At 47.5% G+C, this 12,444-nt stretch overlaps 1 protein-coding gene across 2 annotated transcripts in view; it reads right to left on the minus strand.

Annotated features, from left to right (window-relative positions):
- Positions 1-333: 333 nt before the first annotated feature.
- Positions 334-12,444, minus strand: part of LOC140386754 (uncharacterized) — a 167,580-nt gene continuing 155,469 nt past the window's right edge. For both annotated transcript variants that reach the window (XM_072469412.1, XM_072469411.1), the window contains 3 exons: positions 11,448-11,506; positions 8,417-8,578; positions 334-2,530 (listed from right to left, as the gene is read on the minus strand). In XM_072469412.1, coding sequence (XP_072325513.1) covers positions 1,782-2,530; positions 8,417-8,578; positions 11,448-11,506 — 970 coding nt within the window. In that variant the 3' untranslated portion in view covers positions 334-1,781. The remainder of the gene's footprint in view (positions 2,531-8,416; positions 8,579-11,447; positions 11,507-12,444) is intronic.

The raw sequence follows: 12,444 nt of genomic DNA on the forward strand, positions 1-12,444 counted from the left end.
AAAACAGTTCAGGTGGGGTTGCGGGAATAGGACGGAGCCTGAATGGGGTGCTCCTTCAGAGGGCTGATGCAGACTCAATGGGCCGAATGGCTTCCTTCTGCACTGTAGGAATTCTGTGATCCTAACTTTCAGTTCTGATGAAAGATCGTTGACCTGAAAGATAAACTGTTTTTCTCTCCCTATAGATACTGCCTGCCTTCTGAGCTGTGTCCAGGACTTTCTGGTGCTGCTTGACTTCCAGCATTCTACAGTATTTTGCTTTTGTTTCATTACAACCAAGAATATAAATCAGTAATCTCAATGGGGTAAAACCATTTGAATCTGACACTGGGCGAGAGAGCGGTATTCTTTATTGTGTATCTTTGAAAATTTCCATACAGTTGAATTTTCACAGGAATTTACATTTCAGAAGGACAATTATATCAATCTGTTTCCAACCCAATCATCTTCTGGACTCTTTAGTGGTCTCGATTAAAAAGCAATCCATTACAATTGTTCAAACCATCCTGAATGTAAAATTGTGAAATGCATCCAATGAACAAACTTCAATCAATATAATTATTTTCATCTTAATCTGTATTGTAAGGAATCAAGTCAAGTGTTCTCTATCTGACAATTTCAGATATGAAATGAATACAAATGGGGAAGATTGTATTTTATGTTTCGCACAATGCTTTGCCAGTAACACTGAGCAGTGACCTGCAGCCACTGTGGTCCCACACTGTGAGGGGCAGGAGCAGCAGTCAGTGGTGTGGGCCACCAGCTCATTGTTAACCTGCTAATGTGTTATTTGGAACTGTGGACTTTGCTTATCCATCAAATAAAATCTTCAGATTATGGACTGGCATGAAGATTGACTGCGAACTGTCAGAGCAGTTGGTGTGAAGCTGGTTACAATGCTAGAGCAGAGCTGAAAATTGATTAAAGACGGCTGGTAATAAATTAGCACAGAACCATTGCTTTGTGAAAGTAATGAACTCAAACGTGAGTCTTCACCTTTCTAAAGTTAAACAGCAGCTGGGGTGTAAATCCCTCGGCTTCATTCCCTGCTAATGGTTCTCAGTCACTGGGACCGTATGATTAAGGATAGGTATTCTGTGAATGCAGTGAGTTTGAATGTAGTGGATACAATGACTGACAGGCCTCAGTTCATTTCAAGTGAGCTGCTCAAGGCATTCCTCACAATGACCTGAACGCCACAAAGGCAAAATTTTACACCCCATCACAATTTGTCTTCCCCCAGCTTGCTAACCCGAACAATGCCACATCACCTGCAATTTTGTCTTGTATTAGCTAACGGTGTAAGAAAAATAAAAACAATAATGAGGCATAATCAGGTTTTATTGGACCAGATTGTGACCGATTCAGCGTAGCTTCTGCTGATGAGAGGCCATTTTCTGGTTTTACCTCAATTTTCCATGGAGCCAATAGTCTGAGGAATTTATATATTTGATTAGCTTTAGGTCCAGGACCAGTAATAGATGATCAATTCGATTGGGGAGTGACCAGATCAAACATAATTACATTTAATTACTTAAAGAAATGTTGCCTTTAAATTGCTACATGTTATATGAGATTAATTTATGAGTAGTCCTGGAATATGAGAAAAACTTTGCCCAGAGTTGCAGCCTTAAATAAGAATCACAACAATGATCATTAGAATTAGATACACAAAAAACAAGAAGTGAAAACTAGGTTTTCCGAACAGTATTGTTTTAACCCATGGGAAAATCACTGGCATTAAAATAAAGCCAACGAAAAATCTAGGCAATGTCTCAAAGTCATTTTCCGAAACATGGACTGATCAGATGTCCCATGAAAGTAGATTGTTTACATATGCCATTGCAGTTATCTTTTATCTCTAACCAAACTCTATCTCCATGTCTCAGGCGAATTAATATACCAGCGGATGCGACTTCATAAAATGAATTAAAAGGTTGGAAGGTGCTCCAAACAGTATTATCATTTACTTTGAAAACTACATAAGCATTCCTTGAATACACTTGTAAGATATAATGAAAACGATAAATACCAGCTATCCTAACAAGGTATGTACCTGTGTTAGACTGGAAATCTCCATCTGCATTAAAGATTATTCTGTGCCAAACAATTGGCCCAGGAGCGGCAGAAGTGCCTCCATTATATACAGTTGAAAATGCAGTTAATGCCAGACGGGTATCTGGCCCACTGGGTCCCATCGGTCCACGGTCACCTTTATCTCCCATGGGCCCTGTCGGTCCAATTGGGCCCATTGGTCCTCTTCCTCCAGTTATTCCTGTGAGTCCTTTACGTCCCGGTGAGCCATTTCTTCCATTCGCACCACTTGCACCTGGTGCACCGCGATACCCCTGTTGCCCTGGCCATCCAGCAGTACCAGCTGATCCAGAAGCACCTGCTGCACCCGGCATTCCATCTATTCCATTGCGCCCATGCCAGCCACGGGAACCTGCAGCTCCATTATCACCTTTAGGCCCAACTGGTCCTGGTGGTCCAGGTGGACCTTTATTGCCCTTTGGTCCATAATATGTAGCTGAAAGAAAAAAGTTTATCGTGTTGTATTGCTGTGATTTAATAACACATTATTTACTTGAGTGCACTCACTGAAACATAGAATAGTTACCACACAAAAGGACGCTGTTTGGCCCATCATTTCCCGGTAAGCTGTAACAGTCACTCAGCTAGTCAGCTAGTCTTTAATTTTTAAAAAATCTTCATTAGTGTCACAAGTAGGCTTACATTAACACTGCAATGAAGTTACTGTGAAAATCCCCCAGTCGCCACACTCTGGTGCCTGTTCGGGTACACGGAGGGAGAATTCAGAATGTCCAATTCACCCAACAAGCACGTCTTTTGGGACCTGTGGGAGGAGCAGCTGGAGGAAAGCCACGCAGACACGGGGAGAACGTGCGGACTCCGCACAGACAGTGACCCAAGCCGGGAATCGAACCTGAGTCCCTGGCACTGCGAAGCAACAGTGCCAACCACTGTGCTACCATGCCGCCCATTTCTCCATTGCACTGCAATATCTTTCTCTTCAGATAATGATCCAATTCTCTTTGAAGCTATGATTGAATCTGTCTCCACCATACCTTCAAGCAGTGCAGACCGCATCCCATTCAATCACGGTGTAAAATAGGTTTTTATTTCTGTTGCTTCTTTTGCCAATTACCGTAAAGCAGTGTTCTCTGGAAAATATTTCTTCCCACCTCCTCTCTCCAGGCACCTCATGACTTTGAACATCTCTATCAAAATGCCCCTAAAGAAAACAACAACTGCTCATAAGGGGAGGCGATGGAGGAGTGGTATTGCCATCAACCTGGTAATTCAGAGACCCAGGCTGATGCTTTGTCACCTGGGTTCAAATCCCTAGAATTTAAATTCAATAAAAATCTTGCAATTCATGTTGTGAGCAGGTGTCCAGGGTACAGGTCTGGGCCCGCTGCGGCCTGGAGTACGTGGGGAGGGCATTTTGGTAGGATGGTGGGGGGGATTCACTGGGGAATGGAGGGTCCAGGGGTGGGAGTCACCACTGTTTGTCGGTCTAACACCCTCTCCCAATACCTTACAGATATTGAACACTCTGGCAGGGATGTTGGACGCAGAGGTTGCCCTAGTGGTGCTGGTGCTACGCGATGTGGGCAGACGCCAGAGAAGGTGGCAGCAGCAGTGTCTGCAGATGCTCGAGGCAACGTCCCATGTGCCAGACCCCGCCCACACACTGAGGACCCAGCCACCCATCAGGCTAGAGAAAGACCAAGAGGGGGGTCCCGCAACGACCCAGGTCATTGCCGCTGGTCATTTGAACAAATAATGGCCAACTTGTGCCGCAGGAGGTTCCGTCTCAACAAGTATCCTCGCAGACTTGGCATCACATGGAGGAGGAGGATACCCGCTCTTTGTGGCCTTCAAGGTCACTGCAGCACTGAACGTTTATGCCACGGGATCATTCCAGAGCTCGAGTGGGGACTGTGTGGTATCTCGCAGCCCACATGTGCACCCGGCAGGTCACGAATGCCCTGCATGCCCGAGCTGAAGACTACATCATTTGTGACATGGATCCGGCCCAACAGGATGCCCGGGCAGCAGGTTTTTAGTCGGGATGCCCCAGGAAGTCACAGATGCCACGCATGTTCTCCTGCACTCACCGGGTCATCTTGGGGTGCCCTATGTTAACCAAAAAGTGTTCCACTTCTTCAACATGCAGCTCATGTACGACCACCAGTTGAAGGTAATGCATGTGTGTGTCTGTTTCCCAGGGTGTGTGCATGAGAGCTACATCCTGGGGCAGTCGGTCATCTCTGTCCTCTTCGAGGAGCACTCCAGAATGGACGGCTGGCTCTTGGGGGATAAGGGATATCCGTTGAGGACCTGGCTAATGACGCCAGTACGGAGGCTGGAGACTGAAATGGAGGCCCGCTACAACCAGACGCATGCAGCCACCCGGTCTGTCATTGAGCAGTGCATCGGACTCCTCAAGATGCGGTTCAGGTGCCTCGACCGCTCCGGAGGTGCCCTCCGGTACACTGCCCGGAGGGTTGCCCGCTTTGTTGTGTTCTGCTGTATCCTCCACAATTTGACACAGAACTGGAGGTTGGTGACAAGGAACATTTGGCCACCTCGCAGGAGGAGGGAGATGAGGATGATGAGGAGCCGGACCACCAGGGGCTGGAGGATGAGGCCTGGAAGGAACTTGAGGCCCGCCTCAGGACAGGCCACAGTGGTGACGGGTCTGGCAAGCCCAGAGGGCAAGGGAGGACCTCATATTGGCCTGATTAACCTCGGACCAATCATCGCATCCTTATTTCCCACCCTCCCAGGGTATGAGTCACATCACTCCAGGGTGCTGGGACTGTGTCGGCACTGTCAGCGGGTCATTGTCGAGGGCAAGGGAGGTGTTGATAACCCACAGAGAGCTGGGCGCTGGTTCCTCAATCTATGCCACAGTCTGACCCCTGCCTGTCTGCTGAGTGCTCGCTGACACCCATCACCTGCACGCGGTGCTACATTGCGGAATAAAGTGACAGAGGCTTCCTACTGGTTGTTCACAAGGGTGTTTATTGTTCAATATATGTCCCCACTCTCCAGATGGCACAGACACCCCCCCATCGCCTCACCCCCCACCCACCCCTCACCCCGTTACCCCCTACCTACCCCGTCTCTCTTTCCCAGGTGCCCTCAGTGATCCTCAATATACCTGGTCCTCCTAGTTCTACAACTGCATCAAGGTGTGTCCCCAGGATGCACATCTGAGGTGAAGGCAGCCAGCTTCTTACCTCGTCCCATGGCCCTCGTTGCCCCTGGCGGGCATCCTCTGGGGGCTCTGAGGCTAGAAGGCCCAGGCTCGCTTGTCGACGGCACATTCACAGCCATGCCACTCTGTCCCATGTGCTGACCCTGAGACATGGCCTCAACAGAGGGATGAAACTCGGGAGAGCTGGTGGTCACCGTCTCCACTCCATTGGTTGAGTCAGGGTTGGCACACAGCACCCTCTCCTCCCAGTCGGTGCCCAAAGGGCCCTGGGCTTCACCTTGGGATGAAGGGGCAGCTGATTCGAGCCCCGGCTGCCCCTGCATCGTCTGGTTCTGCCAGCCCTGGTGGTTCCCCATGGTCTGCACCATAGTGCCGATGATCCCGGCGATGCTCCTCAGTGACTGGGACATGGTCTGCAGTGCCTCGGCAATGCCCACCTGCATCTGGGACAAGCTCCGCAGCGCCTCATCTGGGAGTGGGACATGTCTCGCAGAACCTCATCAAGGTCAGCCTGGGACTGGGTGACATCCCCCAGCGAGGCAGACATACTGCCGAGACCCTCAACCATGGCCGTCACCGACTGCGCGACACCTTGGACACCTTCACTCATGGTGCCAACGTCGTGCACCAGCTGGGTCCTGGGATCCAGCAGGCCTCCAACTGCTGTCTCACCTGGGGGTTCCTGCCACCACCAGATGTGCGTCATCAGCAATGTGCTGCTCACAAGATTGTGCCCCAGAAGCCTGTCCACTAACATTTCGCACTGCGGTGCGTATATCTGCATTGCTGGAGGGTGGGGATGACAACTGTGCCTCGGCAATAACAGTTGCACCTCAGAGCTCTCCTCTGAGGTGTTCTCCTCGGGGTCAGGAGAGGGCCCGGGATGGGCCGGTGCCATCGGTTGCTGGACCTGTGACAAAATGGACATTTGGTTAATGGGAGGGATGGGTCGGTCAGTAAGGCAATCATTATTCACGTTTGACAGGACTTCTGGGTGGAGTCCGGTGGTTCCTCACCTCTGCAGCATCCGCCAGCCTCCACGTTGGTGACCATTCTGTCCTCGGCCACACTAGTCACCTCCAGGGCCCGCACCTCGAAGGCGGTGAGGATTCTCAAGTCCGGCACTGCACCGCCAGTCTGGGCCCTTTGCAGTCGATTATGGGAGAGCTTTTCCTGAGGAGACATAGCGAGGGCATCGTTAGCCACACGCGTGGTTCACAGTTGTGGGGGACAGTTGTGAAGGGAGGGTTGGATGGAGGGAGGATTGGAGGTGGAGGGGGTTGGAGGGAGGGTTGGGTGGAGGGGGTGGGCAGCACGGTAGCACAGTGGTTAGCACTGTTGCTTCACAGCTTCAGGGTCCCAGGTTCGATTCCCAGCTTGGGTCACTGTTTGGGCGGAGTCTGCACGTTCTCCCCGTGCATGCGTGGGTTCCCTCCGGGTGCTCCGGTTTCCTCCCACTGTCCAAAGATGTGCAGGTTAGGTAGATTGGTCATGCTAAATTGCCCTCATTGTTCTGAAAAGGTTAGGTGGGGTTACTGGGTTATGGGATAGGGTGGAGGTGTGGGCTTAAGTGGGGTGCTCTTTCCAAGGGCCAGTTCAGACTTGATGGGCTGAATGGTCTCCTTTTGCACTGTAAATTCTATGATTCTATGATTTTATGAGTGCTGAAGGGGGAGGGAGATGGAGGGAGGGTTGGGGGTTGCCTGCGGGGATGCTCCCTTGGGGGTTGGGGGGTGGGACATTGGTGTCTACTCACTCGTGTTGTCCGGTCTAGGTCGTTGAACTTCTTCCGACACTGGAGGCCAGTCCTCCTGGTCACACTGCCCGAACTGACTGCCTCGTCCCAGGCAGTACTGGCTGCCTTGTGGCTCACCCTCTGGGATCCTCGGTCAAACAGGACATCTCTCCTGGTCTCCACCACATCCAGGAACCTCCCCAAGTCAGCCTCTCCGAATCTTGGGGCCGGTCTCCTCGGCGCCATTGTTGTGAGCCGGCTGGAGTTGGCTGAGCATGTGCAGCTTAAGTCTGTTCGCCATTGTTCGCGGGTGGCTGGTGAGAGCGGTCCCGGTGAATCGGCTGGCGAGCCAGCATTCGGGGCAGGAAGCCCGTGAGGCCTCGCTAAGTGGACCAATTAACGTTGAATAGCGTTGCCGGCCTCGCTGGGCTAAGCGCCAAGAAACTCACGGCAATCCCCGCTTGCTACAGCACTTGGAAATATTTCCAGAAGATCACGCCCATAGTAAAGGTAATCTTTCGTTGAAAGTTTAGCTTATTTTATGATGTGCAATTTCCTGTTTATTGAGGCACTTTATGTGTTTCTCTCCCTGTCTGTCCCGAATCAGTTAACCTATTTTGAGGTCTGGTTTCACTAGTTGTCTCATTCCACCAGCATTTTAGCTGAGTAGCCTACTGGTTGAAACTTATTGAAAGGGAAATGCAGACATCAAAGGCAACCTCCATCTTGCCTTCCTGTAACATCCAGACATGTATGTTGTTGAAGTATTGTGAGGCTTGTGATAAACAATACCTCTCATATGTCACAGATACCCAAGCCTGGTTGTGAAGAAGACACCGATTAGTCTGCTTTGGCAGAGACTATAGAACTTAGTCTCCGCTCCTGCACCAGGCACCCAGTGCTGGCTGATTCTTCTTTATATACACATTTGAGTATAATTAACTAATCAATGCCCAACACCCTTTCACCTTATTACTTTAAACTACTAGGAATTTAACATCCATTGAACAGAGCCTATTAGATTCTAACATCATGCCACTCCCATAATGCACCCAATTGTCATGGATATATGTTTCCTTCATTGTTACTCTCGAGGTGTGAGCACCACAGGACCAAGGTCTTTTGACTTTGCATCTGAGTGAGGACTTTTGCTGATTTTCTGTTGTTAGCTTAGAGCTGATGAGGCCAATTGCAGTGCTCATACTGGTGTCTTGGGAACCTAACCAGCAACTCTGTCCTTGCTTCCATATCAACTTTTTAGCTGGCTGATGGGAACTCTGTTGTATTATGTAATTGTTTCCAATTAAATTTTCACTTCCGCTAGTTAGTTTTAAATTTAAAAGCTTGATGACCTACGATTCATCAATTGATCCCATGCAGCAGTCACTGTTTCTGCATTTGATAGTAAGTTATTATATTAATGTTCTTACCAACACAATAGGGTACTGGATTCTCCCAGCGGCAGTTTGACATGCATTTTGATGTTGGATACCCCACCAAATCAAATCCACGATTGCATTTGTAAATGACTGTCCTGTCATTTATTGTCCACACTCCATTTTTTAGAGGAGAAGGTTTGCCGCAAGGAAGATCTGTAATATTGAAAAAGAAATTTTAAAAATCCTTACGATTGCCAGAATTTATTTGAAGGATTTGTTACTCTCTTTGTACTACAGAGACTTCACTGATCATGAAAATCATATACCGACCACTCTGAAACGATGGAAAGAATAAGCCACCAACAAGCAATATAAGAGAATGGTATACTGTAATACCGGACAAAGGCTAAAACGTTGGAAGCACCTCCAAAGCTGATGTTCTCAATGATCTAGAAAAATAAGGACTCAGGTGCATGAGACACCCCAACCTCTAAATTTCCCTCTACGTCAGTCACCATTCTGACATGGGCAGAAATCATCGGTCCTTTTTTACCACTAGGTCAAAATCAACCAACTCTTTTCCAAATGACATTGTGAGAGATAAGGAATAACGTAAAATTCTGCACCTCAAAGTCAAAAGAATATTTCTGAATGGCTGGGTATCTTGACAATGTTGCTGAAAACTGTTGGCCATTCAAAAGTCAGGCATTTTTATTTGGTGCAAAAATAAATCAATGTACCTGTCAACCTTCACTGCCACCCTTCCATTGAGCAAAAGGGAAGACAATTAAATCAAATGTTCTTTCTTAGCTGGTGTGATAGACCATCTCAGGGATGGTCTCTCTTCCTCCAGCATCCTAAAGAAAATTTTGCTCTTAAACTGATCTGCTGATAGGTTGTTTACTATCATACCCAAGTGAAAAAGAATAGTGTGCAGAAACTCCAAAGTGATGGTCACAGAAGGAGGGGCAACATTCCAGTGGTGTTGTCTTGGCAGGGGCAGGTTGGACATCTTTCTGCTGGTGGTAGTTTTGTTGGGAGCCTGAGGTATGTACTTGCCATCAGCATAGTGCATAATAAGTCTGATATGCTGCTGGGGGTGGGAAGGGAAAGGGAAGGGAAAGCAGCAGCTAGTTCCGAAAATAATTCTGACTGGTTAGCGGGGACAGTGTGTAAGTGGAGGTTAGGGATATCCAGAGGTTTGACTAGAAAATACCTGGTGGAGAAGTGGGATATGAAAAAGGATATTACTGGGGGAAGAATATAACTTGCATAACAAGGATGTAAGACAAAGTAAAGCCATCAGAAAATCCCAGAGAGCTAGACCTCCTCCTCTACATAATTAAGAAATAGAACAAGAGGAACAGGCTGTTTCGGGTCAGTGGGCAAAGGCCTGTTAAGAACGTGAAATGTATTGTAGATGTTGGTAGCTGTGGCAGGCAGTGCCAGCTGCTTAAATGCTAGGCCTCTTTTGAAGTGCAGGAAGCAGTTTAACAACCTTATTAGAGCTGCCAAGATGAGAAACCTGCCCCCGTTTATCCTTCATGCATTGATTTTTTTGGTCAGTCAGATGTGAAGGTTAGATCTGGAAGTGGGAAGCATAAGCTTCATGAAGACATCCCAGGTTCCTTAGCCTGTGTCTCAAATGTGTAGGATCATGCTCTAAAGGTGTTGGATGAACATATTTTTTCTATGGGGGCAATAAGCCCCACTTCAGAGCTCCTGTAATAGATGGCTGGGGCCATGGCAGACTTCAATGATATCCTCAGTGCTAATGTCTGAGAATGAATTGGTACAATGTAATCCTACCTGTAGTGAATGGACCCACATGGGTTATCTGCATCCATATCCATGCACACTCCACCACCATCCCTACCCCCCTCACTAAGACAGAAGCCTCTAATCCTCTATTATAAGGACATATGTGAGAAAATACCACATTGTGAGGGCAACATGACAGATGATTGATAGAAAATAAATGCCCGACATGAATCTGCTGAAAACCCGATGTGCGGAATCCTTTCTTAACAGCAAAGTTTTTAATGTGAAATTTCTGGAGAACATGACCAGCAATGACTTGCATGTTATAACACCTTTAATGTAGAACAAGGTCCCATGCATTTTAAGTGTATGCAAACAAAATTTAGCCAGGGAATAAGCTTTCGGGTGTGGCCAAATCCTCAATCAAAGAGCTGAAAGTCATAGAGAGAGAGGTGTTTAGGAAGGGAATTTCAGAGTATGCAGTCGACATAACTATAGTAACAAGTCTTACAACACCAGATTAAAGTCCAACAGCTTTATCTGAAATCACTAGCTTTCGGAGCTACGCTCTGATGAAAGAGCTATGCTCTGAAAGCTGGTGATTCCAAATAAACCTGTTAGACTTTAACCTGGTGTTGTAAGACTTCTTACTGTGCCCAGTCCAGTCCAACGCCGGCATCTCCACATCAAACATAACTGTAGACACAGTATTCAATGAAAGGGCAAGAGGAATGCATCAAGCCAGGTTCAGAGGAACAGAGAGTTCAAGGGTGAATTGTAGGGCTGAAGGAGACTAGAGAAATGGAGAGCATGGTACTAAACATGGGGACAAGAATTTTAAATTGGAAAAATTAGGGAATCAGGAACTAGTTAAGCCCAGCAAGGACAGAGGTGATGGATGAGTGAGCCTTGATGCAAGGAAGAACTTGCACAGATGTTTGGATGAGCTGAAATTTACCGAAGGTGGACAATAGGAAATTGCACAGGAAAGCATTGAAATACTTAAAGCTGGATATGAATAAACATTTCAGTAGCAGCGAGTAGATTGTCTTTTTGATGTGGTGGCTAAAGTGTCAGAAGCTGAACTCAGGGGTAAACGGGAAGCCGAGTTTGCAAACAGACTCACTCAATCACACAAATTACCCTCAATGTGTAATCGGTTCACTACACAGTGACAGGAATGCAGTTTGAAATTATTGCAGCATTTATGTGTTTATGAAAGAGCAAGGTTCAACCCTTGATCCAGTGCGGCTGATAACAATCAGATCCGGTCTGCACCCTTCTCACTCTCAATTGTGATTAAAACTGATTCACAACTCACCTATGTGAGTTCGTGTTTCCAAGCCATCTATTTCAACTTCAGATTCTTGGGGTACATAGCTGGATAATAAATAAGAGGGAGCAAATGTTAAAGAAAATGTAATTCTATGAATTATCTTGATAACAATGGACAGACCTGCTGTGGAATTTCAACGCAGTCAGGAACAGTAAGGAAGTGACATTGGTTGTGGCACATGAAGTGGAATGCAACTTTCCTCACACTGAGTCCGAAGTGTTTGGTGAAACCTGCCCACCAGATCAAGTACAGCAGGTGATACAAGAATTCCTTCTGTGTTTACACCATCTACAACATTCAAACTATCAGTTTCAAGCAAGGTCTTAGGTAGTCTGCTCATTTCCATCACTTGCTGGTTAAATGAGATGAAGGAAATGCATTTGGGGACAGCACGGTAGCACAGTGGTTAGCACAATTGCTTCACAGCTCCAGGTTCCCAGGTTTGATTCCCGGCTTGGGTCACTGTCTGTGCGGAGACTGCACGTTCTGCCAGCGTTTGCGTGGGTTTCCTCCGGGTGCTCCGGTTTCCTCCCACAGTCCAAAGATGCGCAGGTTAGGTAGATTGGCTGTGCTAAATTGCCCTGAGAGTCCAAAATTGCCCTTCGTGTTGGGTGGGGTGACTGGGTTATGGGGATGGGGTGGAGGTATGGGCTTGGGTAGGGCGCTCATTCCAGGGGCCGGTGCAGACACGATGGGCCGAATGGCCTCCTTCTGCACTGTAAATTCTATGATTCTACGAAATGGTGATCCTGCATGAATAGACGAAGACAACAGCAACTTTCTTCTTTCTGCAAATCTCTTTAAAAGGACCAATTGGAAACATGCTCACCAGTTACTGAGGGGAAAAAAACTATTGACTGAATTTTCATGGTCCCAGGAAGGTGAAATTGGAGACAGGACAATAGCAAGCTGTCCCCTTCAGGTGACATTCACGCCACCAGGCAACAGATCAGCTGCCTGCTGAATGGAGATGGGCAGCCAA

This window comes from Scyliorhinus torazame, chromosome 12 (assembly GCF_047496885.1).
Source record: "Scyliorhinus torazame isolate Kashiwa2021f chromosome 12, sScyTor2.1, whole genome shotgun sequence".
NCBI classification, from domain to species: domain Eukaryota; kingdom Metazoa; phylum Chordata; class Chondrichthyes; order Carcharhiniformes; family Scyliorhinidae; genus Scyliorhinus; species Scyliorhinus torazame.